Raw genomic sequence first — 12,502 nt, 5'->3', positions numbered from 1 at the left:
GAGCTCAATCTCATGACCTCAAGACCGTGACCTGAGTCAAGACCAAGAGTTGGACACTTAACCAACTGAGCCACCCAGGTGCCCCCATTCATTATTTTTTTGTGAGTTTCCACATTTCTTTGTTTATATAGGAAGAACCTCTTTTGGAAGACGATTTTGTGAATGGGTCTGAATTGGTAGCACTGAAGACCAAAAGATGGGAATTGGGTTAGAGAATTTTTTTTTTTTTTAAGATTTCGTATCTATTTATTTGACGCAGAAAGAGAGTGTGTGTGTGCACACACAAGAAGGCAGAGCAGCGAGCAGAGGAGAAGCAGACTCCCCACCGAGCAGGGAGCCTGACGTGGGTCTCAATCCTAGGACTCTGGGATCATGACCTGAGCTGAAGGCAGCTGCTTAACCACTGAGCCACCCAGACATCCCTAGACTAGGGAATTGCTTTAATCTTCTCTATTTGATTTATCACTTACCTTCTCAACACTCATTTCACCTTCTCCAGTTTTCCTTTTTCCTTCAATCATTCTATCATTTACCTTTATTTTATAACTTATTCAGTATGTGACTATTCTTTGTTAAGGACCTCTATTTTAGTTAACATTGCTTTTCAACTCAGAGAAAATATCCTTACTTCATATCTTGATAGTGTGACATCAAGATCAAATACAGTATAATGACATATAGATTTATTATTTAGTCAGACATAGTATATGATACAAAGCTTGGCGTGTAATAAGTGCTCAATAAACGTATAGAAAGAAACAATGTTAACATACAATTATTTTTATTATATTAGCACATTAAAACTAACAAATATCATTTCTATGGCTCTTAGTGGCTGAACCATTATTGCAAAAAATTGTAAAATATTGTAATGCACACGAAACTGTCATTTTGTTGTCATGGAGTAATCACAGACTTTGAAATTAACTGTAATGTATAATGTGTTAATGCAAAAGGCACAACAGTTTACTAGAGGAGTCATAATTAGTCTTTATAAAGTACACAGATACTATTCATGAAGTCCCTCCCATACATATTAGTTCTTAAACTAAAAAGCATAAGATGTTCAGCTGAAGAAAATAATGACTACTTTGCTCATAAAACGGGTGGAGTCAAATATAGTTTCATAGGGCTGTCTCCCAAAGATGGATACTTGAAGAAAATTCCCGCGTACTGCCATAAAATTTCAGGGACTTTTCACGGAGGAGAAGTGTTTCTTCAAGATTACTTCCACTGATGTTCTGGGCATTAAAATGATTTAGATTACAATACCTAAAAAAGAAAGAAAGAAAGCTTTTTTTAGGACCAGATGTAGATGACTTGATAAATCATTTGCTTTCTTCCTGTGCTTGTCTACCTTTTATTATGGGCCCATAGATACTGGCACAACAGTGATGATTTTTTAAGAGCACTGCTCACCAGGAACAGTCTTTATAAAATGACAAAAGGAGTTTTAGGACCTGTTAAGGTGTCTCATAAAGACCTCTAGATGGCGCTCATTTACAACCTGCAACGAGTGTGACAAAGACAAACTGGAAAGTCTGAAACCCAATCGACTTGATAGCGTTGTGGAGGCCAGGACTCAGGAAGGGCTCATCAGGTGCATGGGGGATTTGTAAATTCGGTGTTGAAGCTATATGGAAAGCACCATTATCAAAGAAGAAATCCATGCATAACTTTCTAGAATGTGTGCCCTTTACTCCTGACCCAAGGAACACCTGGTTTTCCTGAGTGTCTTCTAAGGGCCAGGCACCAGGCTAGGGCTCTATCTTCACTCTAACTTAATGAATTCTCATTATAACCCTGGAAGGATGAAATTATCCCCATTTCACAGATAGGGAAACTAAAGTTCTAAGAGGTTACATAACTTCCCTGGGGTTTATATGAATAGTAGTCTGCAGAGCCTAGGTTTGGAATCAGTGCTCCTCTAAGACACTTAGAAATAGCATGCTATACAAGAAAGTGTTTATAAACAAACACATTTGGTTTTGAATCCTAGGTGTGTGAACTTAGTTTACTTACCTAGATTCTCACTTTGGTTTTCTTATTTATAAAGTAAAGTAATAGGGTTTAGGTAGCAGCGACGTAGGTGGAGATTAAATGTTATTTGTTTTGCATGCTGCCCAAGATACAGAAGTGCTCAACACTTGGAAAACTAATTTCCTCCCTTCTTGCTTTGTTTTATCCTCTCTCTTTTTTCCCCCTTCCCTTAAAAGTATACAGAAAAAGGAGGAGAAAGCGTAGGAAACTAGAGAAGATATGCTAGGAATCTGATTTATTTCTATATCACTTAGTTCCTTCTCCTCTTTGGTTCCTCCAATATTTGGTGCTTTGTACAATTTTGTTCTTGCCTCCTTCTCTGCACCCCATTCCACCATCTTTCACTTCTTTATAGTAAATCACATGTTCGATAATCACAGAGAAAGAATCTCACTTAAATAATTTAACTTTGAGCACTAGGTATTAGCTCCATGTAGACTGGACTGAACTGCTTTCGTCAGTTCTATATTTTCTAGTGCCTGGAACAATGCTTAGTATATTGGTTGAATGAATGAATGAATGAATGAGTAAATCCCTGAGCTAATAGATTCTGGGTCTAGTGCTATTTCGTCCATGAATTCAGCCCATAATCCTGGTCATCTTGGCCACACCTCTTCATGAGTCTAGAAAAATTTAAAAAGGAGGAAGAAAGGGGGCATAAGGCAAAGAACGAGTGTTGTTTGTTATTACTGTTATTGTTATTGTTATTACTGTAGCTAACATTTTTGAGCATTTTCTCATCCTCACAACAACTTTATGGCATAATTACTGTTCTTCTTATTTCATTTTACAAATGAAGAAATGGGCTTAGCAAAGTTAAATACCTTGCTCATGTTTGTACAGCTAAGTTGTAGAATTGGATTCACCTGGGATAACTTGAAAGATTGCCTTTTAAATTACTTTATGAAAAGACAAGGGTCCAATCTTACAGTGGGAGAAAAAGTAAAAGTTGAGAAACTGCAGGTTTATGAGACTTAGCAGATGGGCACCACTTCCGTGTTTGGAGGCAACGGATGGAGGGCAAAGATGAGTTGCCTTCACCTTCCGTTTTCACTGATGACTCTGTTTTGCTACAAAGCTGAGGACATTCCTGTTGGATTTTTCTGCAAGACTCCCTGATATTCTGCTTTAGTTTTCAATCCAAGAACGAGATAGAGAGAAACTATACATGGTGAGGGGTTAATTCGATAACTTCTATACTTTGGAAAGTAAGAAATTTAAAAATTCAGACTTTTGCTTTTTGTCATTAGTTCCACCTTGCGTGAGATTTAAGTGCCTCTCTCTTATACTGTACCATAAGCTCCATGAAAGCAAGAGCATATATACACATTTATAGACTTACTGACTTTGTGTGCTTCTAGTTTATTGCAGTGGCCATCACATGACCAGCGTTCCAACAGAGTTTTATTCAATGAATAGGCAACGAAGAAGTGAAAATGATTGGATAAAATATGACTAAATAGATAAGTGAATGGAGGAAAGTGAGAAAAATAAAGATCTCTGTCGTTTCCACAATGTGGTAGACATGGTGCTCAGCCCTTTACCAAAATTCATACCCTTAAAGCCCACAAGATGCTGGTATTCTTGATTTTATTTCACAAGTATAAAAACGGAGACTCAGAGAGGTTAGATAATTTGCTCAAAAGTACACAGCTATCCAAGAATATGTCAATGAGAGAGAGGTGGGCTGGCGGTGGATGGATAGTAGATGATACCTATTAAGCCACTGAATGGTCTCAGGTGACTGACTAAATGATTTTGCAGTTTGTTATTGACCTTGAAATGGTCACTGCTGATTTAAAGGCCTGAATGGAATCCAGATCTTAAGCATCATTAGATTCCTAGCTATTTGTTTAATGATATTTGCTTTTAATGATAATGACTCATTCATTCTTATTATCAATATGGTTATTTCTAATTCTGAAGTGGTACTATACAGTGGAGAAAAAATATCTTCCTTCAGAACATGTTTTAGAATCGAGTAAAACACTATTATATTATAAGGATCAATGGCGAAAGTGAAGCCTAAATTGAAATTTCTTGCTCTGCATAATCTGTTAAATTTCTCTAATATGCTAATTTGTCCAGTCATGGCATACAGGATTCCTGTTGGCTCGGTGATGGTTCCCAGATCAATATTTCATGGGCTCAGAAATTGCTCGTCTTACCACACACTTACCTTTGTGAGACACTCCAAAATCCCAGGACGTTCAACAACGTTAATGATGCCAAAAAGAAGAAGAAGCTTTCTAAATTGCCTTTGTTTAATGTGTTTGGAAACCAATTGCCTGTTTGGAACAAAATGTAATTGTTATTCAACTGCAGAGTTATAAGTTTCTGTGAATGTTTTATCATTCCACTATTCATAGAGATTTATTCGCTTCAGTAATATCTACAAAGCAAAAAAGCTCATCTGAAACTCATTGTTAAAATTCATTTAATTCTCTAATTAACAGTAAAATGACAAGCAAAGCACCCCAAATATTTTGAAGGTCACAAAACCTGAATCTGCATAACACAATATAAGTTCAGAAGAACTGAGCTATAAAAGTAACCCTGATTATGCTAATTTACCAGAACAGAACATGTGTATCTTACTCATCCTTATTGATCTAGTATCTAGAACAGTGCCTGACACATAAGAATCGGTCAGTAAATATAAACTGAATGAATGAAAACTTTTTGCCACAGGCAGACAGTCTGTTGCAGATTCTAATTATAAGGTTAGTGACATAGTACATATAGATTCCAGATGTTACATTATTTTGGCAACTTAGGTAAATCCAGTTTCACCTTATTGTAACATCACAGACCCTGTTGGTCAAATTACTTGCAATCTCTGGTTGACATGAAGGGTTTTTTTTGACCTGATAAGTAATGCCTTCAAATTAATACTTCTAAATAAGATAATGCCATTTTCTTATGATGTCAAACTGCTCTATACAAAACCATTAGATGAGTATATATGAAACTATTTAGGATTCAAGGTAATTGCTTTTACTTTGCTGCTAAGTTTTGACTTTTGCTTTGGATCTTTGCTATAATTCTTTCTCCCTTTCCATATCCAGATCCATACTTTTATGTATCATCTCTATTTCTACACACTCTCAATTTTCCTTCAGTGAGTTTGTATTACTATTTAATACATAATATGAGATAATGTATTTTATATGCAACACTTATTTTTATGCAGTACTTTTAAAACAAGGGGATCTTAGTATTAACAAATACAGGTATATAGTATCACATAATGTTAAATAGATTGTTCAACTACAGGGTATCATGCTGAGCGAAATAAGTCAATCAGAGAAAGACAACTATCATATGATCTCCCTGATTTGAGGAAGTGGAGAGGCAACGTGGGGGGCTTTAGGGGTAAGAAAGGAATAAATGAAACAAGATGGGATCAGGAGGGAGACAAACCATAAGAGACTCTTAATCTCAAAAAACAAACTGAGGGTTGCTGGGGGTTGGGAGGTTTGGGAGAGGGTGGTGGGGTTATGGACATTGGGGAGGGTATGTGCTATGGTGTGTAAACCTGGTGATTCACAGACCTGTACCCCTGGGGATAAAAATACATTATATATTTATAAAAGAATTTTAAAATTTTAAAAAAAGATTGTTCAAAAGGCCAAATCTATCTTCACGGAGAGAACTTATAGTCAATTGCAGTTCTGAATGGGCACAATATTTACCAAAAAAATTAGGCATTATGAATACAGGATTTAATCTTTGAGCAGTCAGATGCCAAAGCTTTGGCATTTTCTTGCTTTTTGTAGGAGCAGCTCCTACAGTGGGTTGTGAAGAGGGGTGTGGGCCTAGAGCAATCAGTCTATGTGCCAAAAGACTTGATCTCCAGTGCTATCTTTGGTACATGTGTTGTGAGTTGCTTCCTGAACTAGAAAATGGTTCTTGCCCTTTCCCTTGACAGTGCATACTTTTAAATGAAATTTGAATTAAATGCTCTGTTCGGGGTTGATAGTCAGCAAGTACATAAGTATGACAGCTGTGATTCCTGGTGCCACTTCCCATTTAAAGCTGTTTCTCTTCTGTCCTTTAACAATGACTATTATTTTGGACCAACCATGAAAATTAGCTTGTGTCTTGGACCTATAACTGAAATGTGGTGTTGAGCTGAAATCTATGCAGTAAGTTCTACTTCTCCATTTTATTCATTTGTGTTCCATTACAATAGAAATGTATAGTGTTATTGCTATATTGACATAATGCCTTCCTTTGACAGGAGTAGTTTCATACAATGTTTCCCTCTGTGTCTGGGCCTATGTAGCCTCTATGTGTGTGTGTGTGTGTGTGTGTGTGTGTCTGGGTGGGTGGGTGTGCACGTGTGTTTAGAAACTACACATTTGATTGTACTTGAATGAGGGGAGTTGGGGTAGAAGTCAAGGTAAGGTGAGATGACATCACACATATTTTCAGGAAGAACTAAACCACCTTGCTAAGCTTATTCAAACAGTCCTATTTCCTTATTTCTCTTGAATTAATATCCCAATCTTATTTCTGTCCTTTTCATTTCACATCAGCACTTTGCATGTGATGTGATTAGACCATCTTATCACTGTGTTTCTCTGGCTAGACTAAGAGGAGTTTGCACAGAGTATGTGAATCCTCAGAATTAACATGACATTAATTTTTCTTGGAGCATGAATTTTGGTCCATAATAAGTAATTGAAAAGTCTATCTTTATATTATAACAAAGTTAGATGAGGGAGAAGAATATAAATTTTGTAAGATCTTTAAGGTAAAACATAATATTTCTAAAAAAAAAATTGTGCAATTACAGCACATACCAGCCTATCTGGATATGGTACCAGCTTGCCCTGCCCATGACCATGTGCTTGGAACTGTCACTAGGGGTGCTCTGGTGGGTACAAATGAGAAGTGCCGGGAGTTGGAATTATGGGCATGAGGGGTGAAGGATGTCGTGTTGGAAAGGTTAGGGAAAGGTAGTGGGAATTTATGAGCAACACAAAACATTTTGTGAGTGGAGTATTTAAAAGATAAAATGAAAGATTGACATATCACCTATTCAAATTCTATAGTCCTTCTCAAATATCATTTTTAGTGTTCAGCTTCCTTCCTAATGCTGATCCTCATGCTAGCTCTGTATTTTTGCCTTACTTAGCTATAAGTTTACATTCCCTATGTAGCCAATTTACAAGGTGAGCTCTCAGGTAAGGAGAAAAATCATCTGAATTCATAGACTGGAATATACACTGGCATCAAGCTGGACAGAGAGATAGTTCCAGAAACCTAAAATTGGCTTTATTAATATAGAGATTATCAGTCTATGTAAAGAGATAGCTTTGGGGGTGAAGAGACAAAGAAAGAGCATGGGGTTTGGAGGCAGAGAGACTTTTGAAGTCAAATAATGTCTCCATTATTTAATAGTTTTGTTTTGGGGCATTTGCCCAAACAGACCATTTCAGCCTCGGTTTCTCCTCTCTAAAATGACAACGCCTTTCTCACCGAGCTGTTATGAGAAGTAAAAGAGATAATAGATGTCAAGAGTTGGACACAGAGGAGGCACTCCAAAACTTGAGATTATCACCACCCACACCACACCTTATAAGTGGCATATACAAAATCCTGTAGCCTGAGCTTGGTCTTGGACCCATTTCCTACCAGATATTTCTTCATGTTCTTCATGTGCCATTTTTTTTTTTAATCATTATCCCAGGACTGGTTGTAAAATGTTCCATTTAACATTGTCAGTTGACTCAGCTCTTAGGTACTATAACTTTATTTTAGTAGCTTATAAACTTTTATTGTCGTAATTCACATTTGTGCCATTTTTCATCAGACATTTCTAGTAGCTGACTGAAATCTGGGGCATCCTTGCAAAAGGAGACAAAGAGAAGACTTAAGGTCTAGAATGGAACAAACTAAACTTCCCCAGATCTTAGCTTGGGTGGGTAGGAAGGTTATAAACCCAAGAAAGCATGCATGCCTCAACAGTGGAGGACAGGAAGTGCCTTGGTGAACCCTCATTGAGTACTTTAATAGTATATCCAGCCTACTTAGTAATGAGTGTTTGGCCACTGAGTAATAGAACATTCACAAAATACTTTGCAAGACTCAGAAGTTCCCCAAATATTTTTTGTTCAGTTAGATCTATTGTTCATCTGAAAATCATTTGCTAAGAAGTTGTCATGTACCAGGAGATGAGCATTCCAAGTTGCTTAAGAAAAAAGAGCTCATAGGTTGGTAGGGCAGACATGCAAAAAGATAATTACTCTGGAGTATTAGGCCTTATACATACTAAGTGAAATGTTTCTACTTACTTTAAATTATCATGGCCATATTAAAGACAATAGGACTATGGAATTATCTAGACTAGTTCTTGTATTTTACCGATTAAAGAGCAAAGGCAAGAGAGATAAGTAGAGGCATGGCTCAGTAGAACCCTCATCTTGTTACAACAGCACTGCTAAAGCCCCCACTGATGCTAATAGAATCATGTTGCCATAAACAACACAAAGTTGCTAGTATGAAAGAGAATATACTTTATCCTTGTCCCTTATTATGTCTTGCATTGTGAGGCCCCAAATTTCATGTGCTGCCCTCATGTCTTGGAGCCTCACAGGACCCCAAAGTCCTAAGCACATACTTCTCTGCTCTTTCAGATGCCCTCCCCACCTGGTGGGAAGTCCCCCCGTCCCCCGCAAGGCTAGATCCCCTGTTAGTCAGACCAGGTGCCTGGTACTGGTCCTAGCCCTAAAGCTTTTGCCTCCCTACCAGCCTTCAATGTCATTCAAGCAATCACATCCTCCTGCAGGACCCAGGAGCTGCCTCACTGCTTTGTTCCTACCAAGCCTGCCCTCTGCAGATCCTCATTTACTCTACTCCCAAGTGCAGCCTCATCTGGCCCTGCATGGCACATTCTCCTGCCCTGGGCTATGAGTATAATATGACTAATAAACTGCTGTCAGTCTATCGCCCAGCATCAGGTGTCATATTTTCAGCCAGCCATCTTAGCCCATTTAGATTGAGGATCTCTTTCCCACACCAAGCTGGTGAATAGGAGGTGATCAGAACATACCCCTACACAGAAATCAAGGTCAGTTCTAAACAGAATACTGGTAGCTGCTGTTGTTCTAATGCATAGTTACTGCTTTGGGAAGGAGAAGTAGCATTTCCATATTCCATTCTAATCAGTACTCAACGCCAAGTACCTCTGCTTCTAGTACCCCCATTAAACCGTAAGACAGGAAGTAGTGGGAGCATGACCAGCAAGGCACACTGCATTCATGTAGCATAGCTCCCCAAGAAACACATTACACATGAATGTGATTTTTAGGGAACACCTAAGAGTCATGTATGCTTGAGACCAGTTTACAATCACATCATTTGATCAGATGGTTGGACAACCAGAAAATGGTGTAAAATTCTCATTCCAGCCCAGCAGTCTGCTCCTGAGAGTAACTTGGGGCTTTAATAGGTGTACTTTCACAGAAGACTTTATTAAAAATTGGGAAAGGGACAGAGACTAAGGGAATCCACATACATTCTTCACTGGTAAATACTGTCTCTCGATAAAACTCTTCTTTTGAAGATGACTAAATATAAAAACTACCCTGCAATCCAGTAATCATACTACCGGGTATTTACCAAACAAACAAACAAACAAAACCAGAAAAAATTAATTCAAAGGGATACATGTGCCCCACATTTATAACAGCATTATTTGCAATAGCTAAACCATGGAAGCAACCCAAGTGTCCACCAATAGATGAATGGGTAAAGTAGATGGGTGTGTGTGTGTGTGTGTGTGTACATTATATACATATATATATGAACATTTTTCAGCCATAAAAAAGAATGAAATCTTGCCATTTGCAATGAGCTAGAAAGTATAATCCTAAGTGAAATAAGTCAGTCAAAGACAAATAGCATATGATTTCACTCATATGCGGAATTTAAGAAACAAAACAAATGAATAAATAAGGAAAAAGAGAGACAAACTAAAAAACAGACTCTTAATCATAAAGAACAAACTGGTGGTTACCAGAGGTGGGGTGGGTGGATGGGTGAAGTCGGTAAAGGGGATTAAGAGTACATTGATAAAGAACACGCTTCACTATTATCTTGATAAACCTACAAATATGCTTAATAAAAAATAAAAGAGATTCAAATGAAGATTATGAACAGGATAAAATGTGACTTGTCTTCTGGTACTGACATTACTCTGAAGTTCTATGTCCTGGTAAAGACGCAAAACATAAGAGTTAATATTGGAAAAAATGATTTGAAGAAATTATAATTAAGATTAGATAATTTTGTTGTAAACTTAAGATAAGCTAAAATACTCTCATACATTTACTAAGAAAATTTAAGAAGTTGAATGCAAGGCACAGACATAAATATTAATAATCCCCCTATATATTAGTGATTATGTCAGCGAGTTGTAATGAGGGACAAGGAGTCGGTTCATAACAGCAAAAAGAAGCAGAGCATAAAATGCTTATAGTAAGTCCAACAAGAAATGTTCAGGATATAGATGAAAAAAAGAAAATCTTACTGAACTGAATTATTTAACATTGAATAAAGAAAAAATTGTGTTATATACGTAGGTGAAACACAAAAGATTATAAAAGTTTTATTTTTTTAAGTTAACGAACAAGTTTTACGTATTTTTTTAAAATAAAAACAAGATTTGGGGGAAACTGATAAAATGATTCTAAAATCCATCTGGAAATATACACCCTAGGAAATAAAATTTTTACAAATGAAGACTAACCATAAGGTGAGGTATGATTAGCAATAGTTGATATGTAATATATATCATAAATCAAGAGGCACGTGAAAGGTAACCCTGAAACAGCCCAAGAATCTCCTAAGAACTAAGAATATATTAAAGTATATATTACTGATTAGTTTCATTCTGATTATCCTATGGCTGTGGAGTACTTATGGATTAACTAATTTTTCACACAAAAAAATCGAGTTATGCTGTGAAATTTGGTTGTTTGAAGGAAATAAGTGTGTACCTAACCCAGAAATAAAGTCCACAAGGATGAGAATATTATATTTGAAATATGAAACTACTGAAATTTCCACAACCACAGATAAATGCAATGATATTAATCACAATGGAAAATGTTGATAGATTTCATCACATGTATCAGCAAAACTTGCACAAAACAAACTCATGTATGAAATTAAAATGTTAAGTTAAAACTAGGAAGATATTAGCAATAAATTTGACTAAATGATAATATCCCTAAAGTTAAAAAAACCGTTTAAAAATCAAAAAGAAAAAAGACAAATAGACCAAAAAGAAAAATGGGCAAAGAATATGATCAAGCATTCCATGAATGAGAAAAGATCAAAGTATTCATAACATTAAAAATTTCAATTTTCCATTTTTGAAAAATATAAGTTAAAGTAGTAATGCAATATAATTTTTCCCAATCATATTAACAAAAACCAAAATATGATTATGCTCAGGGTTGCAGCTTACACACTGAAACAAGTGTTCTTCTACTGCAGTGGTGCATAATTGATGCAGCCTTTAGAAAACAATTTGTCTTTACTTCTCAATAGTCTTTAAAATGTTATCCAGGGGCGCCTGGGTGGCTCAGTGGGTTAAGCCTCTGCCTTTGGCTCAGGTCATGATCTCAGGGTCCTGGGATCAAGTCCTGCATCGAGCTCTCTGCTTGGCGGGGAGCCTGCTTCCCCGTCTTTCTCTGCCTGCCTCTGCCTACTTGTGATCTCTCTCTCTGTCAAATGAATGAATAAAATCTTTTTAAAAAAATGTTTATTCTTTGGGTGCCTGGGTGGCTCAATGGGTTGAGCCTCCCGTCTTCAGCTCAGGTCATAATCCCAGGGTCCTGGGGTTGAGCCCTGCCTTGGGTTCTCTGCTCAGCAGGGAGCCTGCTTCCCCCTCTTTCTCTGCCTGCCTCTCTGCCTACTTGTGCTCTCTCTCCCTGTCCAATAAATAAATAAAATCTTTAAAAAAAAAGGTTTATCCTTCTTGAATGAGTAATCCCATTTCCAGGATTCTAGGGGGAAAAAAATGAGGGATTTTTTGTGTGTGTGAATTTGAAGTAACATGGAAATATGCTCACAATACTTGTAAGGGGAAAAAAAGTGGGAACTTGATATAATTATTTTATTGAGCATTCAGCAGAGTTTATTCAGACCCCAATTTCATTTAAAATCTCTATAAATTTAATACCCATGCACACATGCACACAAATTAAAAAAATATATATTGGGAAAGAATTTACCCAAGCAGTCATTTTCATCCTCTTACTGGTCTTTTCCCCTGCTCCTTTAAAGTTTGGATTTATTTCATCATATTACCTTTACAGCGAAAAATAATCTTTGAAAACCATTTCATCAAGCATACTTTTGGAAAAGCTGACTTCCCTAAATTACGTTCGGTTTTTGATAAAACAATGGAAAAGGGTAGTCTTCTATCACAACCTACTCTTTTTCA

General features: G+C 36.8%; 1 protein-coding gene across 1 annotated transcript in view; it reads right to left on the bottom strand.

Moving 5' to 3' along the window:
• Positions 1–1,124: 1,124 nt before the first annotated feature.
• SLC15A5 (solute carrier family 15 member 5) overlaps positions 1,125–12,502 on the bottom strand; it is an 80,954-nt gene continuing 69,576 nt past the window's right edge. Inside the window, exons 8-9 of the mRNA XM_047742436.1 lie at positions 4,220–4,328; positions 1,125–1,272 (exon numbers count right to left, since the gene is read on the bottom strand). Coding sequence (XP_047598392.1) covers positions 1,125–1,272; positions 4,220–4,328 — 257 coding nt within the window. The remainder of the gene's footprint in view (positions 1,273–4,219; positions 4,329–12,502) is intronic.

Source organism: Lutra lutra, chromosome 8 (genome assembly GCF_902655055.1).
Source record: "Lutra lutra chromosome 8, mLutLut1.2, whole genome shotgun sequence".
NCBI classification, from domain to species: Eukaryota; Metazoa; Chordata; class Mammalia; order Carnivora; family Mustelidae; genus Lutra; species Lutra lutra.
The sequence above is the reverse complement of the archived record's forward strand: the minus strand, read 5'-3'. Positions and strand labels throughout refer to the sequence as shown.